The following is a 21671-nucleotide window of genomic DNA, read 5'->3' as shown; positions in this document are numbered from 1 at the left end:
CCCTTTATAACTTAGTTTAAATGTTATCTGTGTGGAAGTCACTTGGAGCAGCTGACGAAAAAAGGTAATGCACACATTTTCTCTTGGATATAATATTCTGTTTAATGGGACTTTAAGAAAGATGGTTTTTTTTTGTGAATGTATCTAACTGGATACACTGAAGTAGTGAGTACAATGCAGTTATAGTTACAGAATTAGACCTGAGATTTGAGTTAAGTAAGTGTTGCTTCAAAAAACTTATTCCAGCATTTTAGCTACCAGCCTCAATTATTTACTTGGTACATTTTTCCTCCTCAAACTAGAACTTGTTTTATAGATTTTTTAAAATTATTTATCAGGAGAAACAGTGTTCGACTTAATATTTAGTATCTATATATCTTGTTTTGTTACCAACCAACATATAAATGCAGTTCATGAGTTTAATTAATTAGTAAAGATATGATAGACAGTCTGAACACTTTCTTTTTCAGAATCGATGGTTATTGATTTACCAGTTTGAAAAATGTATATGTGTCTCCACTGATGACAATTTTGAGATGTACAACATTTTTGACCATCTACTCAGTTTGATCCATAAATAATTCCACATAAGTCTTGACAAGACAGTGAGTATTTATATATCATCATTTCGTTTCTATTTTAGATGCAAGAGAAATATGCAAATGATACCCGTAGAGACAGTAGATCTGCTTGTTGAGCATTTTGACAGGAATTTGCGAATACCCAAATGAAGATCGTCTCCAGTTTGATGTATTTGCAAAGCATGACTCCATGTGTAGCTTTAGTTTCGTAAATGAAACAAAAGTTATCTGATTTATGTATCATATGTGCATTACACATCAGGTTGATTTATTTTCCATTATAAAGACATGACCCTGAAGACGCCAAACAATTCTGGTGATGATATATGAAGAGATGAAGAGAGATAAACACATACAATGTCACATTGAATGATTTTATCCCAATTGAAAAAAAAAAAAGCCTCATAATGTCTGCCAATGTTAGAACTGTTTTAAAGCCTTAAATTATATTTATCAATTAAGTGTTATTTATCTTTAGTAAAATATTGAATATATTGTATTAATTTACAGTGTTAGTAGAGTGTTTTGCAGCGATCTTGAAAACACAGAAAACAAATGCATTTCACAGCTAGACTAATAACAATCTAACTTAACCCCCTGGTGATGGTACCCTGGTATCAGGGCGGTCTCCTGTCTTTTCAGCACCCACGATGACTTCTTCAGACAGTGAGCTGAGGGAAATAGTGAAAGAGCTGAAACATCTTTCGTTCAAGAGACAACAACTTCTGGAAAGGAGAAAAATCCAGTGCATATTTCAAGAATTAAGGATACGCGCTGAATCTGGACAAACAGGTGACGTATGAAAGAAAGCATGAAAGAATTAACAAACGGAAACCAGACTAATATTCACACACAAACATTTTTATGATTCCTAGCAGGTATCTCAGGTCTTTTGCATATTATATATTCTAATAACTATAAATATGTAAATACATAACAAATTCCAAAGTAAATCCCTCGTGCCTCTGTTGTCTCATCTGTATGTTGTTTCTTCTACCAGATGAAGTTCCCTCGAATCAGCCTGAGATTGACAATATTGATCAGCAACTGAAAGGACTGATTGAAAGGAAAGATAAACTCCAACAAAGTTACCAGAACATCCTTTCTGCCAAAGATAAGAAGGACAAGAATGGTGAGTCCACATTTAGTGCAGCAAAGCTTTATTTCATCATACTTTTGTATGTGTTTTGTGATCACCTTTTTTTTTTTTTTTTAAACTTGGCAGGGGTTGGTTTAACTTCCAATGAGAGGATTGTGTCTGGTCCTGTTCCTGGTTCAAATATTTTCTTTGTTGATGCTCCACCTACTTTCCCTGGTGAGTTAGCAGTGCACAAATGCTCATTTTAGCCCTACAATTTGTTTTCTTTTCTTTTCTTTTCGTTTTTTTAAAAAAAAAATTTATGCTCACATAGTAAAACCTGCATCCTAAAAAGAAGTGGTGGAATAAAACTAAGTACATGGCATTTGTATTTGAGTCTTTTCATATGACTTTCTACTTTTACTCTGATACATTTAGGCTATGGGAAAATAGGCTTTTGTACTTTTTACATCACTGTTATTATTATTATTATTATTAATAATTATGTTATTAATTTGATAATCGTTTATGGCACTTTTCATGCATCAATTGCATGGTTACAGCTTTTAAAATTGAGGACTTGCTGCCTTTTCCTTTTATCAAGTAATTATGACAGGTTTTTTTTTTTTTTAGCTATTTAAAAAAATAAACTAACAATAGGTAATGATGTGGTATATAATACAGTCACAGGGGAAATTTGCATTGGGTACATTTTATTTTACTACAGGGTATTTATACATTACAATAGAAACTCACAATGTTCCATGAGAAGTGGGTTATTTGATGTTTAAACTATGAGTGCTTAATTTCTGAACCAGCTCCTACAGTGATTCTGGACTTGGAAAAACTCCCCGCGGCTCCAAGCAGGACGCAGTGTCCAGAGTGTCAGGAGTTCATCGTGACAGAGACTTTTACCTCCGTCAGCAGTGTGACCTGGATGGTGTGTTTAATGACAGCTCTGATCGGGTACGAAACCACTCCCTCCATCCTGGTGAACCATTTGCATGCGATCATACAGTCACACCTTGCTGGGCCTGTTTCTTCTTGTGAGTCGCTGGCATATGCTTCTACGGTTTGTTTATTTGTTTCTGCTGTTCCTCTCTTTTGCAGCTGCGTCGCTGGTTGTTGCTTCATTCCCTTCTGCGTTGATAGGTTCAAGTCTACCACACACAGATGTCCTAAGTGTCGAACATCAATCTGCACCGTTAAAACCCTCTGAGAGGAAAGCAGCTGGTGAGAACTTAAAGCTTAAACTGTCAAGACATCAGACACTGACCGGATGGTGAAGTAGTACTTCAGCAGCATGGCTCCCTTGCAGAGTTTATTGGTTAGAGTTCACTGTCATCGTTAATCACTCCATTGTGCAGGAACTGAACTGAATAACAATAGTAGATGGATAATGTTTGTCCACTGAATCATTTGGATTCTATCACTTTGGTTTTAAAGGAGCCCATGTCAGATCATGCGGTTTTCACTAATATAGTTGAATGTACTCTACATGTAAATGCACTTTTATTAGATATGTACTTATTAGATTTTTAGGATTTATGTGTATGGAAGTAGATCTGATCATGACTAACATGTTTCCCCTCTGTTCAACGGTGGATGTTTTTACTTTCTGAGAAGTTGAGATACCATACTGGCGAGAAGGTGAACTAAGTGATTTTGTTCTTGTATAAAACTATTGGTGAATAATGTATTAGACACCAATGTAAAAATGTAAAAGGTAACATGGTGTACAAAGTAAATTCAATTTTATTTTTATAGCCCAACATCACAAATAACAAAGCTGTTTTAAGGGGTAAAATGAAAGAAATGCCAAGAAGAGCACCAGAGGACAGAGAGACATGCAATAGATATCTTGTGGACAGAATAGCACAATTACAGCATTTCAGGATGGCAAAAAGTAGACAGATCGTAAACATACATTGTATCCGGGAGGACGTTGAACAGCTTCTAGGTACCATCAATCAGACCTGAGCCAGACAAGCTCCTCTCCACCTTGGAGACCTGGAAACAGACTGAACATACATTCAGGGAGCAAAGCTCCAGCACATCATTCACACAGATAGTAGAAAAACAAACACACAGGAAGAGAGAGCATTGACACACATCAGAGAGAGAGAGGCTGAATCTCTGGCATGACGAAGTTCTGGACGCAAAACATCTGAGAAGAGGCACCAACAGCCAGGGGACAGAAGTCAGTCTCCAGATGGCCAGCGGTCCTGCACAGACAAGCCTGAGAGAAAAGAAAGGACAAGAGGGTGAAACTTTTTTTTTTCCAGATGAAGGGAGCCTAATAGGAAAAGTCTGGACAGCCAGCTGACTTCTCTTTCTATCTTGAGGGTGACACTAGCCCTGACAGCTTTAACTATAGCCTTAGTTAAAATTCCAGACTTTTAGTACTATCGTGCCTGAAAACAAACTCTGTCGTAGTTTGCTGAGAAAGTGAAAGCCATCAAGATCACAGACTGCTTTCTCAAGCTGATAAGATTAATATGTGGCCAGCAGATGTCACTAGACTCACTACAGTACAACTGTAATGCATGAAGGTTGTTACACTATGGTGGGAGTGAGTAACACACAGGAGCGGTGGTTCATGCTGATGGATATTATTATTTTTCTGTATGTGTCTTTATGTCTGTTGTCACACTGTGATGCCATGCTTACACTTCCTGAATAAACTATTCCAACAAGTCTCAAACTGATCTTGATTTTATAGTTGTCAACCCTTGAAGAGTCGATCGATCAGTCAACGATTTCTCATTATTCATTTGGATAAAGTCTCGCCAGAGCAGAGCAGGTGACTTTCATGATTGGTTGCCCATAACTGTAAGTGGAGATCCTCATCTACACCTGCACAGTCATTTTTTAAGTAAAAAACTGTTTGGTCAGTGCTGGTGGGCCACTTGTTGTTTACAGTGAGGTAAGAAAATAGTCTCATATCACAAACTCCCAAATTAGTTAAACATCTGATTTATGTGTCAAAATTTACACAAAAACATTAAGCAGTTGTGTGTTTACAGTCTGTTTTGGTGGTGATAATCATTTGAAGACAGAATGAACAACATCAGGTAACAGCCCCTCAGCTATATATAGTGTTTGTACATTATTTCTGAAACCAGGAGTCGAGACCAGAACATTTTGCGGCTGTTTCAGCCATTACCATGGTCAATACAGCACTGTGGAATTATTAAATTCAGAGGACAAAAATAATCAGTAACATGAGAACAGATTGATGACAATAAATGAAGTAACAAAAGATTGAAATAAAAAAAATCTGCTTCCACTCTCAGCTCAATATGCCAGTACCAGTCCAATGTTATATCAGTCTTCCCATAACAATTAAAGACCTCAAAGGAAGTAATGCAGCGGTTTCTAAACTGATTTCTATGCTGCACAATTAGATTATTACTGAGCTGATTTATAACTTCAGGAAGCCGCTCTAACGCTCAAAAGCTCAACTTTTTTTTCACAGAAGGAGGAAAGCCATCGTCCCTGGCATAAAAAGAGTACGTTCGTCTGAAAAAGTTAGCTAGGCGCATCGCGTCTCGACGGCGCTCAGTCCCAGTTCAAGTGCAGTTCATGGGAGTCCAGGAAGTCCGAAGAGAAGACACCCATAGGTGTTGACATGTCCAAAGAGTTAACTCCGTCTGCTGGCACAGACAGAGTAAGGTCCAGCCAATCCATGTTGTCCATGTTGGTGCTGTGCAAGTTCAAAGCAGACGGCGGTGTGTTTTCATTAAAGTCTACCTCCATGGGTGAGTGTAGCTCGTCCATCAGCTTAAGTGTTTGTGGGTCAGTGTGAGAGCCCAGTGCGCCGTCCAGAAGGGTCTTCAGTTCAGTGTTAGAGGTCAGGGCTGCCAAGCTGGTCGAAGGGTTGAGCGGTGCTGGAGGCAACTGGGCCACTTGGACCACAGGTGGAGGGCGGGATAAAGCCGTGTTGATGGGAAGGGTGGTTACACTGGCTGTCACCGGGAGAGGCTTGTCCTGGCTGAGAGGATCCTGTCTGATGAAGGGGGAAATCTCTGAAAAACAAGTACAGAACGTTAAGTATGAGATTTGTATATTCAGTTATACTTCATGTCTTATTTTACCGGTTCTCCCCTTGAAAAGTGTCAGTATTTCTTACCACCACTTTCGATTAACACATCAAACAGGTCATCCATCTGTTGGCTAGCTGCAGTTGGACCCTGCAGAGTAATAAAAGGATCAGTAAAAGTTTGGTAACACTTTAGAGGATGTACTGTACTAAACCGTGTACTTATGTCCCACCTGAACAGCTGTTAGCATGCTGCGTGTCTGTTTAACTGCGTCCTCGTAGCGGGGTGGGTCTTTACACTTTGACACATGGTTGGAGAATTTTGGCTGTTGCATGAAAGTTGGCTGGCTGGTGCGGGAAGACTGTTTAACAGGAAAAGACAGCAGTCACTAACCACAAATGAAAAACAGGATACATCTGATACACACCTTCATTAGACTGAAGTTGACACTTTACAAATGAGTCAGTAAACCAAAGCTGAGGAGATGAAAGGATCATCCTTCACCTTATTTGTACGTCCTTCAGGACCAGCTTGGCACGTGGAGGCTCCCACGGGACATCCACTTGCTGGGAATGTGTTGAGTAAGCTTTGTGCAGTACCATCCATCCCCCAAGTCTGCAGAGAAATATAGACAGGTCAGCATGTAGGGATACATTAATGGATGCATTAATGACATCAATATTCTATAATGCTCTCATCAACATGCACGGAAAAGTTGTGCATCACAACATCTATGATCTATAAATGAAGACTGCTCTACATTCCTTGCTTTTTATCAATGATAATTTAGTTGAACGTCTTTGTGTTTAAGCTTCCCCACTTGTCCCCTCACTGGTGACAGCAGTGCTATGCTGCGTAGCTCACGAGTGTTCCCCTCAGTTAGCATAGAGTTGTGGTTTCTGTTGCTATTCTGGCTGGTTGTCTGGCTCAGAGCAGAGGGAGGACAGAGGGCAGTCAGGGCACCCCTGTCAGCCGTCACTCAGCACCTGCTCCAGTGACCCAAGTTTCCACAGGCCTTCTTTTGATGTGACTAGGGAGGGATTTCACCACCCAGCTGAGGCCTGTTATTACTGTGGCAACAAGCAAGACGCACAACCCATGATAGAGCGTCAACTCGGTGAAAAACACGCCTGATGTGTGATCAGACAGTGCCATCGAAAACACTGCACTAGATGTATGATGTGCAAGTGATTCTGAGTTTACTGCATAGAAAACAGAATTTATGTATTCAGGTGCACACTGTCACTACAAACACAACCCTGGTTTGCACGTTTTAAAGAAATCCAAAACCAAATCACAGCTGACACTGATGACTAATAGAGATGGACCGAAGAAGTCTGTGCAAGCATTAGTGTGTGCTCCTACCTTTGTCAGGGGCTGAGTGCTGCATTGCTGCTGTAATGCTGCTGAGGCCTCTATTTTCTGTGGCACCTGTCCAGAGGTCTGGATGAGGCCTGGGCCTGCGCTGCTAACAGTAGTGTGTAATTTGATGCTGTTGGCAGGGAGCTGGATAGTGACTGCTGAGGCAGGAAGGGATGCAGGCAGGAGAATCTGAGCTCCAGCCTGGACAGGCTGCAGGGTTTCAGGCTTGATAGTCTGGTGGCTGATGATGAACCGATTTTGAGGAGCTAAGTGGCACTGCTCTGCCACGTCCTCTTGTTTGACCAACACCGGCAGACCAGGTGAACTGCAGGATGCTGAGCAGTTTGATGGAGTCCTATTTTCCTCTTTAATCTGAATGGGAGCAAGAGGGCTGAGCTGAGGTGGAGAATCTCCTTGCTGACACCTCTTCTCCGACTCCAGCTGCATCTTCAGCTCCTCCACCAGCCTCTGCTCCTGCTCCAGCTTCCTCATCAGTTCCTCAATCTGGCGCTCCTTCTCATGGAGACGTTTGTCCTTGTCAGAGTCCCTCTCATGAGGCCTTGTCTCTATGGGACACTCTTCCTGTGGAGCTCGCTGTGGGGAGCTCACACAGGGAGCAGTCTGAGTTGGAGACACAGCATTTGAAAGCTTGGTGGGGCTTTCTGCTATACTGCTGTCATCAATGCCCAGACGGGACACCTTGGAGGCTATAGGTGACACAGGCGGGGTTAACTTCATGTTTTCAGACTGTGAGGCTGCTGTGACGGCCGTTGTCTCAATGGAAGCAGTGGTGTGGATGCTGGAGTTCTCCTGATACTGCTTTAGCCGCTCTATCAGATCTGTCTTAGTCCCAGAAACAGGTAAAGACCTGAGTTTTAGTTCCGTTTTCAGCTCTGCAACCTGTAAAGATAACAGATCATTATTTTCTCCTCTGCATTACGCCTGAGGTGCATATAGTCAGACTGTGTGCAGGCAGCAACGTGTCACCTTCATCTCGTCCAGATTAGCTGGTAAATGATCCGGCTTGTGGTTTGTCTGAATGTGCCGGGGCTGCACACATGTAGGCGCAGTGTTTCCACTCAGAACAACACTGGGACAGCTGGTATGTACCTCAGTTGTTGGTCTGTTGTAATAAGCCGGGAAGAAAAAGGGAGTACACGTTAGAGAGGGAATCTGAACTATTATCCATTTTTCACAATCAACAGCTTCTGTGTAAGAAGCTGTGGACAGGAAATGTAAAGTATTTCAGACAAACAGCAGCTGTGGTTAAACAGTTATTGCTTTTTTGGTGGATATGATTGAGTTTGTTGAAAATTCAATAAGAAAAATAATTTAACTTGACATTGACGGTCACATATTATGCTTTTTTTTCAGGTTTTTATTTTATTTTGAGTGTCTTTTGCAGCTTAAAAAGATTGTCAGTGTTGCTAAATGGAGCCATACTTTAGTGTGGCAGGCTGGACAGCCTGGTAGTTGAACTGCTGCTGGCTTAAGATCTGTAGCTGAAGGAACTGCTGCTGCTGCTGCAGGAGGCGGGCATATGTTGAGTCCATCGGCACCTCATTGAGCTCCTGCTTCTGGTCTGGGGGAATGTACTGATGGTACTTTAACTTTTTCACCCGTGGTTTGGGCTCTTTGCTCCTTTTGCTGCGGCTTTTATCGCCGGGCAGCTTGGGCAGGCTTTGCTGCAAAAGACAAGACAGAAAAGGGGCATGTAAAACCAGAGAGGGCCATCTGGAGGATATTTGATCCTTATGACTGATCTCAGTACAGTTTATCAAGGAACACAGTTAGTGTTGCCAGTACCAACACAGCGAAACTTGGAACTCATGCCGGAGTTTTATAGCTCGAAGTGTTAAGGTGGAACATTGTTCTGTCACTCAATGAGAACTGCAGGATGAGGAAGCGTGTAGTGGAAATGTGACTCTTATTGTTTTACCACCTGCAGTTACAGGATGCACATGAAAACCGCCTGGCATAAGAGCAGCGGGTTCCAGCTATGAAACCAAAAACTCAAGCCGAGTTAAGCAAGCACACACCCTTTAATTTGTCAAACTCATTCCCCTACTGCATTACCAAGCGAGGACGAGTTTATCTTTATGCTCAGAGGATAAATGGATTGTGATGAATGCACAAGTTATTGCTTCACTCCCAGCCTTTGATTTTTGGCTTACATTTTTACAAAGCTTGAATGAGGAAGGCCAGTCTGTCATTTGACCCTAATTGATGACAAACTGTGGCTGGCACAGACTTAAGACCAAGGATTTGTGAAATGACTTTAAACCCTGTTACTCTTTGAACTGTGTTTGACTTGGCATGCTGACATTCAGTTCCCCCCAAAAGTGATGTGACTTTTAATATGACAAAATACAGACTCTCGCATCTCTCTTCACATTTCCAAAGGAAACAACAACAAACAAATCCTTACAGTCGATCCGAGAGATAGGGAGTTCAGTTACAAAGGTCAATTTCATGTCAAGACTGCGAATAAATAAACTACTTGAATTAACTCATCATTTTAAAAGTACTGTTTTGAGACTTGAAGCCATTAAAAACACACCTTCACAAGAACTGGCCCTGGCGTGATACTGGGGATAACAGTGGTGACTGTCTGAGGTGTAGATGCTTGTTTGTTGCTCTGTTGCTCATTGGTGGCGATGAGGTTGATGGAATCTGATGCGGGCTGTGAGCTGGATGGTGGGGAGTGCTGAGAAAAGCAGAGACAGAGAGAAACCACATGATCCATTCAGTAAGAACAGTGAAGCCGCAACGCCTGTTAATCATCATTCCATGCAAGGAAAGGAAAGCTCCTCAACTGGGATATTTAACCAGAACCAGGTTGATGAAACAAGAATGAGTACAACATATTTCTGTGAACGATCAATACGTTGCTTTACTTAGACACAGGATGCACTAGTTTGTCTGCTGACACGGACAGCTTGTGTTTACTAAATCGTCATAGTTTAGGATATTGTTGTACCTGCATGGGAGATTTTAAGTTAGAAGAAGAAGTTGTTGTCTCAGTCTCTGCCAACTCCCTTGGAGAGGCGGAGGTGGAGCTTGGAGATTTTTGGCTGGCAGGCTGTTGTGGTGAAAAGGCATCACTGCTGTCCTCATCAAAGTTGTAAATATCTGGTGATTTTGAGAAGTTTGCCTTATCGTCTGCGGGGCCAACAACAAACATAAGCAAGCACAGTATATTATTTACGATGCAGGGGTTGCCGGTTGCCGTTTGTAGACACAACCCTTCAAAGTTGATTGTTGCGCCTCATTTCCCAGATCATCAAATACCGACACTTTGGGTTTGGCGAGGCACCAACCACAATAAGTGTCGTTTGATGACCTGGGAACATGACTCAACAATCAACTGTTTTTCTCCAGAATCACAGACACTTAAACACACACCCAGCACAGAAAGACAGGGAGAGAAAAAGGAAAAGCGTTGGGTTTGAAAATTGCAAACTATCATGTGCAGTACCAGCAGGGGGTGTTACTGACAGGAGAGTCAGACAGTCCATAAAGGGAGAGGATGGTTGTGATGTGGACTATGGTGGACTTCAACCAGCAAAGGTGCAGTTGCAGCCACAACCAATAGCAATGACATTTGTGTGGTTGGCCTCTCAAACGCACCACAAACCAGCAGCTTGTACATCACATCCTACGTTGCCCACATTCAGCACATTTTCTTTTCTTGCATAGCGTAACCATTTATCTTCTGGCTGTCACTGTAATCGATGAACTGTGGATGGGGAACGTTACGCAAAAATATTCCAATAGTTCTTCCGTCAGTTAGGATATAAAAGTGTTGATGAGTATCTACCTTCGACGACCTCTTCGACAGCAGATTCAACAGGCAGGATGTTTTTCTCCACCAGCTCCATGGGTCCAGGCCGCTGTGCAATCTTCTCATTGAGATCATCAGCCAGTCTGGCCCTCTTCAGCTTCATCTGTGTGGCCTGCAGGGAGGGTTCAGCCTGCGTCTCTGATAAACACACAGAGGATCATTATTAGATGTGAATCCGGCCGGCATCAGTCAGCCTCTGAACTGCTTTGTCAGGGTGAGTCACTGCAGGCTCAGCCAGACCTCACAAACTTCTATCAACCTTAAAGACAGACTGTATATGTGGTTCTGAGTTTGTAAAACAAATTCAAACAGGCAATAAGTGCGATTACATGAATAAGCAGCTTATTCATCTCTGTTATCTAGAGGTCATTACCCAGTGAGAACACACAGGAGGATGATTACCTTGTAGTATGTGCATCCGGACCAGCTCAGAGCGCTCAGGTCTGCTGCACAGTTTGTGCTTTAAGAAGTTCCCAGTCTGTTAAATTAAAAGTTTAAAGTAAGTGTAAGTTTTTCAACATATCTTTAGATCATGATATAAATGTAGAAAGCACGCTGCGGTGTAGTGACATTAGCTGGTGTCTTACCCTGGCTCTCTCCAGGCTGCGGATCTGCTCGTGAAAGGCAGCAGGTGTTTTCAGAGCTGTGAAAAGGTGAATCAACAAAATCCATCACTTTTCTCGGTCAGTATACACACACAAGCAAACTGTTCCTTACGTTTTTAAAATGCAGGACTATTAATTTCAGGTGCTTTTCCTCCTTATGTCTTGCTTGGTTCTATTGGTTTTGACATCTTTAATTAGCAAACCACTCACTGATAAGAGGGATCTCCAGGGCAGCAGAGAGGATGGCGTAACAACAAAACTAGAAGAATGTGAACTACAAAATATATCTGTATATCTATATATCTATATATCTATATATCTATATCTATATCTGTAAACACGTTTTCTAAAGAGCTTAAAATTATGAACATCGCTTCCGAAAACCTACAATGCTAAATGAATACGCCTATTGTCATGTATTTAATCATGATGTTCTTTTTACAATTAGATAGAGCTTAAAATCATGAACATCCAATAACGCAACAAAAAAAAATCTGACTGTTCATGCTTCACAAACTGAGGAACAGAATAAATTGGCCTGAAGACAAATCAATTTTTCAGATAATTATTTTCATGTCCTTTTTGTTCTTCTGCAAGAGTGTGACATTGTTGAGCAGCAGCTCATGGGAGTCAAACAGGAAGTGCCGGCTTTACTGGTCTGGTGAGGGCTGGCTCACTTACTAGTCACCTCAGCTATGACAAGCGCTGTTTGGATTAAACGAACCAGCCGCTGAGGGGGGGCCCTCTGAGGAGTGTGTCAGAAGAGCAAAGCAAAACATTCCTGCTCGTCACCTAAACCTCAGTGCATACCTACCATAATCCTATAAGTGGGGGAGCACCAGAGCGCTTTTGTGGAGGGGTTTGTGTGCAGGCCACGCTTGGCCAGGGGACCGACTGACCTCCACTGAAGGCTCAGTCGCTGACTCATGTGTCTGTGTGGAGCCAGAGAGGAGCTGGAGAAAGCCATGACTGCAGGAGGCTTCTCAGGAGAGAACAGGACAAAGAGGAAGAGCTCTGTCCTTTTTTTCTCTGTCTTCCTCTCCAGCTGTCAGCGTGACTCGGTCACAGATTCAGCTCATCTTTTATTAGGTGTAGCACGGGGACTGAAACTGCTCCACTTTTGTCACATCAAAGGATGGATGGTATAAAGTAGGAGCTTGTTTTGGCATACTGCTTGATGCCTGATGTACAACATCTTTGAGTCATTTTTATCACCGGCTATGTTTACATAAATGCAATTCTACAACTACTGAATTGGAGCAGTGGCTGACTTAGTTGCCTGAGTTATCTGGTCTCTTGTTCATTAGTAGATGCATGCTTCCCTCTGAGGGTACGGTGATACAATTCAAATGTATTTTTGGCCCTTTTAGCTTTATATTACAAAAAAGGCAGACATCTTTACATGTACATGTGAATAGACTTGCAATAAGTAAGTGAATAATCACAAATGAGGACATAATATTTACACTGAGATTGTGTTTGTCACAATGCTCTCCAAAAGCCGTGCAGACGTTTGTTTATAGAAAACACAGTTGTCGAGTTACATGTTGGCAAAAATTAAATTTTTATCTCTAATATTATCCTTGTGAGAGCAACAAATAATGTAAGCAATAATAGGAGTGATAAGAACTCTGGATTCAGGATTTCGTTACAAAAACTGTTGCTTTTGTGAGTGTGTGATGTGAATACTCACGGGGCATGATGCCTTGCTCCACAAGCTGCTCCCGAGTTCTCCTCTGCTGCAGACAGAGCTGGAGGACTGTGAGAGCGCAGAGACACAGAGGTAGGAGTTGAACTTTTGACATTCAGAGCCAAGTCCACTGAGTCAACTAACAACCATCTCTGGCTTTAACTGTGAAACCTGCCAGACTTCAAACAAAACAAAGTAGTTATTATTTCTCGATCAATACGCTACCCAAAAGGCCCGACAGCCAACCCTGTTCGCCGCCACAGATATCCTATCCACTTCCTGTATGGTTTCAACTACGTTTATACAGAGTACCACAACTTTTACAACGGTCATACTTAACAACGGTGAAATGTTATTGGCTTAGATCCCTCCCAATGAGAGTCGATATCTGAGTGGGATGCAAATACGCAGAGGAGTCAAACAGAGCAACTGCAGTCTAGAATACAAACAGATAAAAGAGGGATTAATGTTCGGGCGGCGATCACGATAATGAGCTAAACTGGACATAGTTATGACACCAGCAAAAGATAAGAGAGCCATGTCGTTATAATAAACTGTTTTTAAAAATGAGACACTGCTTTGGGTGGATAAGCAGCAATCAGTTATGTTACTGTGGCACTTCAAAGACCACGACTATCTTCCGGTAGAATTTGTTGAGTCTCGCATGCAGGCTCCACATACAGTACTTGGATAGGCTTGGGTGTTATCTTCCCATCAATGTAAACTAGTAAGATCCGTATTTAAACATTTATAAACAAGTGAGCGTGGACATGTTATTTCAGCAGAGTAACTCCACTCCATGCATAAAAGAACAGTTGGAAGAAGAGGGTCATAGGTGATGGTGACGGATGAGACACCGGTGTGAGGAACATGAGGCCCTCATTGTCACCACTGAAGTGGAGTGAAGCCGACTTAGCTGGAGCTACTCAGTGGCTCAGGGGAAACAGCTACTCCCACTCACACAAACACACACACACACACACACACACACACACACACAAGAAACACAGACCTGATCAACTCTCCTGGGAAAGGCGCTGCGTCTGAACAGGCCTCTGTGACTCACTCTAGCAAAAATAAACTGGGCAGCTGTGAGAACAAGGCCTGGGAACCATGAAATTTGGGGGCAGTTGAGGGGTGGGATCTCCAGTTGTATGCAGAGCAGAGGGGACGTTCACGGACTTCCAGTGGTGGGCAAGGGAACACAGAGTGACAAGTGCTGAGGCAAAGGGTGGGAGGCCGAGTCTACTCTCAGAGCGGCCCATCAACTCTGGAGCAGAGAACACAGTGTGCCTGCCCCGCCTGCTGTGTTTCCTATTACAAACCCAGGCCAGGGGGGTTAAAGCCAGCCTGAGACAGATCATACCAGGAGATTGTAAAAAAAAAAAAAAATTGCCATTGCTTTTTCTCAATATTCATATCCACTGTGACTTGGATGCCACAGGCAAGAGAGTTTATGAGGGCATACAACTGCATATCAACAACACCAAAGGCTGCCTCCCAGCTCCCCAAGAGAATGCAGAGTTTAATTTGAGAATCAAATATGGGGGTACACCTCATGCCCGGGGTCCTTCTCACTTTGTGTCATCTTGTGTTCAACTTGAACCCTGGCTAACCTCTCTGTGATGCAAACTGGCTCTGCTCCCCAGCTCACCAGCAGAGCGTAAACAGAGGTTGTTGAAGAAACACAGAGAGAAGGCTCTGCTCAAATCCCTGCCTACTGATGTAATCTCTGATCTCAGAACCATGTTGTTCTCAGCAAATCATCCCTGGAGGTCTCCCATCAGACCTTTTTATTTTATTTGACTTTTTTTTTTATCACCAGTATAAATAAAAAAATTGTGGCGTGGCTACTTCTTGTACCGACGAAGTTGAATTTAGTTTAGAAACAGACTGACACCGGGTTATATTGACTTTACTGTTATAAATACCGCAGACTATAAACAGAATCCCATTCTAGTGAGGGAGCGAGAGACTAAACTATGGCTGTTCAGATTATATCAGTTTATCAGCTGCTTAATCAAATGCATTTCCTTATTACTCACTCATCTGAGACAAATAGCTACTTGAATTCAATGTAACTGATAATTTGTCTTCTAAGAAATTTGAAAAAAGGAACCAATCAGCTTGTGGTTATCCAAAAGGTCTCTAAACATATCAGTTGACTAGAACTGCAGGCAGGCAAGAGCAACTATCAGTTTATCACATTCTCAAATTTAACCACTGCTAATTTTATCATAAAACAACAAAGCAGAAATTCATCAGCATAATGTATTGAATATAAAATTGAGCCACAATGCTGCTATGGGAAGTCAATAACTCTCTGAATTTAAGATCATTCATAATAACATCACAGTGGTGTCTAATCTTTTTTTTTTTTTTTACAGAGCATGAGAATCTAAGATGAAGCCAGATTATAAATGCTGAAAACACACGTTAGTTTCCCTCCTCACGAGTGGGCGTGTCGTTAAACTCTGTGTTGACAAACTGGTCTGAGTTAGTTACAAAGTTACATTTAAGCTCAGGTCATGACTAATAATCTGTTGACAAACAGTTTATATTTATGCAAATCTTACATAACGGCCCTGACAGATAGGGAATTACGGTTTACTTTGCTTTCTTGCACATTATACATATCGAATATCTTAAACTTTGGCCATCTAACTGTTGTTATGCATCCTCTTAATAAGCAAGGATGCAAAAATTCTGTATCTCAACATGTACCAACGCGCAGATACCTCATGAACTTTGGTCGCAGGCAAATAATTTCTTCCTATGTGACTTTGCAGATGTTACAATAAGTTACTCAAGTGCAGAACATGAAGTCACACCAGTCACATTAGTTTTTACTAGTGAAAGTTAACTTTGTGTGGAAGTAAATAGTATCCACATTACTCTTTGCTGCTGATGCCTACAAACAACAAATGTTAAAAGTATAGAAGTAAAGACCAGAATCTTGATCAGCAGCATATCTGTTTGTCAAACCTCCTTTGAATGAAGCTCATTGTGTGTGCTTACATTACATGTGTGAATTCACGCTTCGAGTCGAGTGACAGAGAACCACAATAGTGTTTTAAACGGAATGCCAATAAAAACATGCGGTATAAATGATGAGCATTTACTTGTAAATTTCTCCCACGCAGACTCTGACAGCTTTTCTACAGCAAGTTTGATTTATTATCCATTAGAAGACAATAGCCTCTCTCCTGTAGGAATGATGCTTGGCATGAATCACTCTGATGAGCTTTACTGTTGCCCTGTCATTTCCTGTTAGTACTGTGTCTACGTCACTAAAACCCCCCCTTCACTTGCAGCCACAATCAGCAAAGCCTGAAATAGTACAGAACTTGAATTTACTTTACGCAGAATCCGAAATAAAACAATGAAATGCATGTTTGTTAGACAGGAAAGCGTAAAAAAAAAGCACCTGATTTGAATTTACCCCTGCAGATTGAAGGGGTCTCCACATCAAGGCAGGCCATAGTGGATAGTAGTGGTGTGCTTGGCGGCCAGGTCTGGAGTCCCATGGAGTGATGAGGCCAGTGGAGAACGGGGTAGTCAGGAAGAGAAGAGACCCAGTTCTGAGCGAACGACAGCTGGCTCTCAGAGCTGCAAACAGTCCCTCCTCTCTGGCTGCGTGCTGGCCTCAGCGGAGAAAGTGTGTGTGCACGCTCAGTCAATGTCAGGAGGAGGGAACACAGAGCCGCTCATATTAACCCTCGCTGGGTCAGTTTGCTGTACTCACAGAGGACTCATCGTACTACAGCACAAGAACCCTGTGGAACTTTTTGATACTGTTTTGTGAATAATCAGGACGGAAACACATAACTTACTGGTTACGTTGATCCAAACAATCTGTTGGGAGTTTTTCAGAGGATACATCTTCATGAAACACAGCATGGCCGTTCTTTTCTCCAGAAATATTTGTCGCACTAAATAACTGAGACAAAGATAAACACACTCAGTCCCCAGGGACACTGAAGCTTGTCTTTACACATTCTTTAATGATTAGTTTTAATAACAGATTTATAGCAGCCAGGGTCCAGCAACTCCAGCGTGTATGTTACTGCTTATCTAAAAACTGTGATAAGAAAAGGTGAAATTAACACAGGGACTAAAATCATAGAAAGGAGCAGTGACTCATGTTCACAAAAAACATGCCAAGCCGTGGCTTACTATAGCGGTTAGATGCCGTCCATTACAGCAAGCGTACTAACAGGAAGTGAGATAAAAAGGAATTGCACTAATTGCGGTGTGTTTCGGTTGATCCAGGAAGGCTGCTTAGAAAATAAGTCAGAGCTACATAGCAGGCATCTGATCCCACAGAGGATGTCAAGGTGAAGCTGCAGAGACACAGGAAGCTCTAAGTCCTCCAGTTGTTCTCGAGATGTGACTGAGCAGGACGGTACATGCTGGGGAGGACTGGACCTCTGTGTCCTGGCTTAATAAACTTCACTTGCGGGATCAAGAAATATGCATGTCAAACAGCATGGGACAAGGGACACATGGAGTTGATAAAGTAAAAGGGACAGTCGGGAACAATATGTTATGACAGCTTACTGCTGGGATCGAATTATTGTGAGCATGGCCACAAAAATATGAGAGAGTAGCAGGAGTATTTGGAATGTGTACACAGAGTTCTGTTCACATTTGTGTTGGCCACAGAAACAAAAAAAAAAAAGAAGAGATTTTATGAATACCTTATATACACCTGTTTTATCACACGAAACCGCTCTCCTGCATAAAAGTCCGCTGTGGGCAACAAAATTCCCATCTCACTCCAGAACAATGCTGTTTCTCATCCTCAGTCACAATTTAAAAGGCAAATTTCTCATTTTTTAAACCACAAGGTATCTTGTATTAATTCAAGATGTTTTCCATTTGCGCAAAAACACTGTATCAGATCATGGCTTTAATTGTCGATTTACAGGAAATTAACTGTAGATCTAGCTTGCTGATTATTGCAATAAAAAAAAAAAAAGAAGTTAAAATCCATTTGCTTCCTACTGGCCAGCTGTTTTGAATTCATTGACGACTTAATTACTCATTTTGAGTAGAGTTACAACTTAGTTTACAGTTTACAGTTGCAGGAACAGTGTTGCATTAATGATGCAGGTTACTGGTGAAGAAAGATAAAGTTTCAAAACTACACAACAAATCACATTTCTGACTGAAATATCCCAACAAGTATGAAAACAAACTCATTTTATGAATAAGGATGAACGGATAGAAATAGAAATCAAAAGTCACAATTGCCAGGTGGTTTACATATTGAATTAACCCCTTAACCCACCTTGTTTGAGTGCATCTCGAGATCTTTTTGGACAGCATTAAATAGTAGTTTAACATTCGAAATCATGCAAGAATCATAATCTGCTATTATAAAATTCCTTGGTTGGTCCACTTTGCTTTCACACCCCAAATGAACCAAACATTTAAGCCCCCCCTTTTCCAGCGGTCTTGGTTGTTTATTCCTCACCAGAGTTTGATTGCAGGACTTTGGTTTGGTTTGAGTCTGCATTAAAATAAGCTGCATATGACACACAACATTTTAACACCAGACAACAAACCAAACGAAACTGACAAACACACCAGAGCTCCTTAAAAACAATGTAACTGATAATATATATTAAGACAAGTTAGGCAATAAGATTTAAAGGAAGGACAGAGACGTTTCCAAAGCACTACACCACAGATTCTCAAGTTATTGAAGTTACTGTAGAAGATTTTAACACAATAATTACATTATTAGTTTCTCTGTATATTAATGTTTATTTTCCAAAACTTTCTGTCTCACTTTCAGCCAAATTTATTTATTTTCTTACACATAAAATGTGTAAAAAAAAAAAGAAGCAGACTCCTGGAAGTATTATTTATTTATTTTGTACAACTTGTGTACAAAATAAATAAATGAGTGATGGGTTCTGTCTAGATGGCCTAACACAGCCTAGTGTTTTTGGATATGGATGGTACCAAGTCAAAATCATTTACTTATAAAAATCCACAGTACTGATTCAGAGGCCAAACTATTTCAATGATGTAATAACACAAGATAGCTTTCCTTGTAATACTTTCCCAATCAATGTTCCCAAGGACAAACTATAACTACTTAATCTGTGATTATGTGTTGGCTTCCAAAGGCAATTCTGATCTAATTCCAAACTTCATTCCACAAACAAATCACAGAAAATAGTTTATTTTCTCAGAGTGGCCTTGCTCTTAGATGGTCAACATACAGCATGTACTACCAAAAACTGATGTTTTGGCTGCAGCTGAGGTCTGTTATTTCTTCACTCATTGAGGCAGGACGGGCAGTAGCGACAGCTATCGTTGTGTAGGAGGAGCCAGATCCCACAGAACATTCTGCAAAAATCACAATTATTTATTTATCATCTGTAAAATACATTATTTTTCTATTTACATGTGTAAGATGGGGAAGATATGGATATGAATCGCCCGTATATGTCATCACACTATAAGGCTTAGTTTGGTTGAATTGTTGTTCCGTAAATGTGTATTAAACCCACCCTCCTATTGTATGTACTTTATAATATTACGTAGACTAGCTTTTTATATGTTTGTGTGAAAAACATAGGCGTAGTGACAGTGGGATGAATAATTTCGATGACACAGAGCCAAACATTGCACAATGTCATTCTGGACCTCCCACTCCAGATGAGTATCTTTGCAGTTTGGAACAGCACATCCCCCATGGACGGACAACGGCCTTCTCATCTGTCCTGTTCTTACCACAATGCAATGGATACACGGATCTTAACGAGGACGAGGAATTGAATTGATGAGACATACGTGGTATAGTAAAGTATGCAACCTGCTATTCGGAGGAAAATCTATACATGGGTAAAAAAGAAGGAGCTGTAATGTTGGTGTACAATGCAGTGTTGTTTGTACTTTAGGCCAGTTTGTAACATGAGCCTTAAATGATGCGAACCTGATGTTAAATCCATACTCTGATGTACTCGATCAGGGCCTAGAAGAATATTGTTTGCTGTATGTTTTGCCTGGTGGGTGCCCATTTCTTAAGGTGCATTAAAGCAACACAGCAGCAGTTTTATTCACTGCTCTACGTTCACATAAAAGTCACATCACATTATTGTTCCCGCTATAAAAATGTAAAAGAAGGAGCAATTACTTATCAATACTGCTGCAGCACTCAAAGTCATGACAGGATGATTCTGAAGTCCAAACTACAGCTGTTACAGATATTCATATAAAAAGTTTGTACAAGTTTGTTCTGCTCCAAGTGGGCCACATATAAAACCTCAGGCACATTACTCTTCCTTCCACTTTAAACTTTATGTGGAAAAAAATACCACTGTTGTGGTCTGAAGGTATTTTCAACGAAAACCTTGGTTTTTTTTTCCACATAAAAAAGATAGAAAGCTGTAAGGATGCTCCAGTGATTCTTTAAAGTCAAAATTGATGCATGACTTAATGTGATTTTGTTTGATTTGATTACGTGTGTACAAACTGTCTGCCAAGGCTAACAAATGAAATACATTTACGCTGGTCTGTCTGATCGTCTATTGATCCGGGAGGTCCAGTTACTGTCATCTCTCCTCGACAGACTAAATAAAACAACCAAGTGGAGTTAAACCATCAGGAATAGAATATACACATTTTGTGAAGGTTGCTTCCCTCAAGACACATGCTTTTGAATTGAAGTCATCTTTTCTCTGTGTCATATTTTGTTGTTAAACTGCTTCAGTTATATAGACGTTATATGCTTGATGAGTGACCCTGAACTGAAAGTAAAATCTTGTCTTCTCTGACATATGACAGGTCAGCTCACAAAAATGTGCCCACATCATCATCCTTTTAGTCTGAAACACATGTATTATTTCAACTTTAACTGCCATAATACCATGACACTTTATCATAGAGCTATGTTGACAATACAATACTACTCCTTTGTAACTTTACATCCTGTGTTTATCATCCACCTGTATTTGCCACTGACGTCATGAATGTTCGCTGAAATGGAAGCGACCCTTGCACAATGTTTCCTTTGTTTTGTGAAGGATAAAAAGTACAATATATGACATGAACAAAAGTCCATAATTATTCATCGGTTCACAATGTTTCCTGGAGTTATTTTTACTGATGATGTCAGATGGTTTGTGCTGCTGTGTTGTCATCATGTTGTCTTGGTGAGAAAATGTACTCCAACCCCCAACACTGCGATCCGGACAATCTCATTACAGTCTTGACCCATGGTGCCAAAGTGTTCTTCAGAGCCAAGATCCACACTTCTTTTTCCCAGATAAAGTTTCTTTGAACATCAAAGCACTCATTAAGATCAAATCCCATGTGATGGCTTCAAACTAACGCACATACTTAGATTCTTAAAATCATCCTCAGCATATTTTTCTCTCACATTACGGCACAGTGTCAAGTTCAAACTAAATTTTGTGCGTTTAACTTCCATAAAACAACAAGAAGAAGAA

The 21671-nt window shown here is 41.1% G+C and overlaps 2 protein-coding genes across 7 annotated transcripts in view; one reads left to right on the top strand and one right to left on the bottom strand.

Moving 5' to 3' along the window:
• The first annotated feature begins 47 nt into the window (after positions 1-47).
• LOC119014649 (cell death-inducing p53-target protein 1-like) lies at positions 48-4485 on the top strand. The gene is made up of 6 exons (XM_037090014.1): positions 48-64; positions 1203-1373; positions 1582-1713; positions 1807-1896; positions 2478-2625; positions 2770-4485. The coding sequence occupies exons 2-6, from the start codon at positions 1232-1234 to the stop codon at positions 2876-2878; spliced, it is 621 nt and encodes a 206-aa protein (XP_036945909.1). The 5' UTR covers positions 48-64; positions 1203-1231; the 3' UTR covers positions 2879-4485.
• A 134-nt stretch (positions 4486-4619) lies between these two features.
• mrtfbb (myocardin related transcription factor Bb) overlaps positions 4620-21671 on the bottom strand; it is a 67961-nt gene continuing 50909 nt past the window's right edge. For 2 of the 6 annotated variants that reach the window (XM_037090001.1, XM_037090000.1), the window contains 15 exons: positions 17037-17143; positions 16631-16843; positions 13207-13272; positions 11496-11551; positions 11311-11386; positions 10885-11046; positions 10045-10226; positions 9625-9771; positions 8508-8749; positions 8052-8187; positions 7068-7964; positions 6207-6317; positions 5935-6063; positions 5792-5852; positions 4620-5687 (listed from right to left, as the gene is read on the bottom strand). In XM_037090001.1, coding sequence (XP_036945896.1) covers positions 5221-5687; positions 5792-5852; positions 5935-6063; positions 6207-6317; positions 7068-7964; positions 8052-8187; positions 8508-8749; positions 9625-9771; positions 10045-10226; positions 10885-11046; positions 11311-11386; positions 11496-11551; positions 13207-13272; positions 16631-16843; positions 17037-17103 — 3012 coding nt within the window. In that variant the 5' untranslated portion in view covers positions 17104-17143 and the 3' untranslated portion in view covers positions 4620-5220. Of the gene's footprint in view, positions 5688-5791; positions 5853-5934; positions 6064-6206; positions 6318-7067; positions 7965-8051; positions 8188-8507; positions 8750-9624; positions 9772-10044; positions 10227-10884; positions 11047-11310; positions 11387-11495; positions 11552-13206; positions 13273-16630; positions 16937-17036; positions 17144-21671 lie in introns of those variants that run through there. The other 4 variants (XM_037090006.1, XM_037090005.1, XM_037090003.1 and 1 more) reach the window with 3 other exon arrangements.

Source organism: Acanthopagrus latus, chromosome 23, assembly GCF_904848185.1.
Source record: "Acanthopagrus latus isolate v.2019 chromosome 23, fAcaLat1.1, whole genome shotgun sequence".
Classification (NCBI taxonomy): Eukaryota; Metazoa; Chordata; class Actinopteri; order Spariformes; family Sparidae; genus Acanthopagrus; species Acanthopagrus latus.
The sequence above is the reverse complement of the archived record's forward strand: the minus strand, read 5'-3'. Positions and strand labels throughout refer to the sequence as shown.

Bases quoted from the DNA above. Each gene is read 5' to 3' on its own strand.
- LOC119014649 (XM_037090014.1), top strand. From the start codon at position 1,232: ATGACTTCTTCAGACAGTGAGCTGAGGGAAATAGTGAAAGAGCTGAAA. The intron at 1,374-1,581 runs GTGACGTATGAA...TTCTTCTACCAG, and splicing joins CGCTGAATCTGGACAAACAG to ATGAAGTTCCCTCGAATCAG. The intron at 1,897-2,477 runs GTGAGTTAGCAG...TTTCTGAACCAG, and splicing joins TGCTCCACCTACTTTCCCTG to CTCCTACAGTGATTCTGGAC.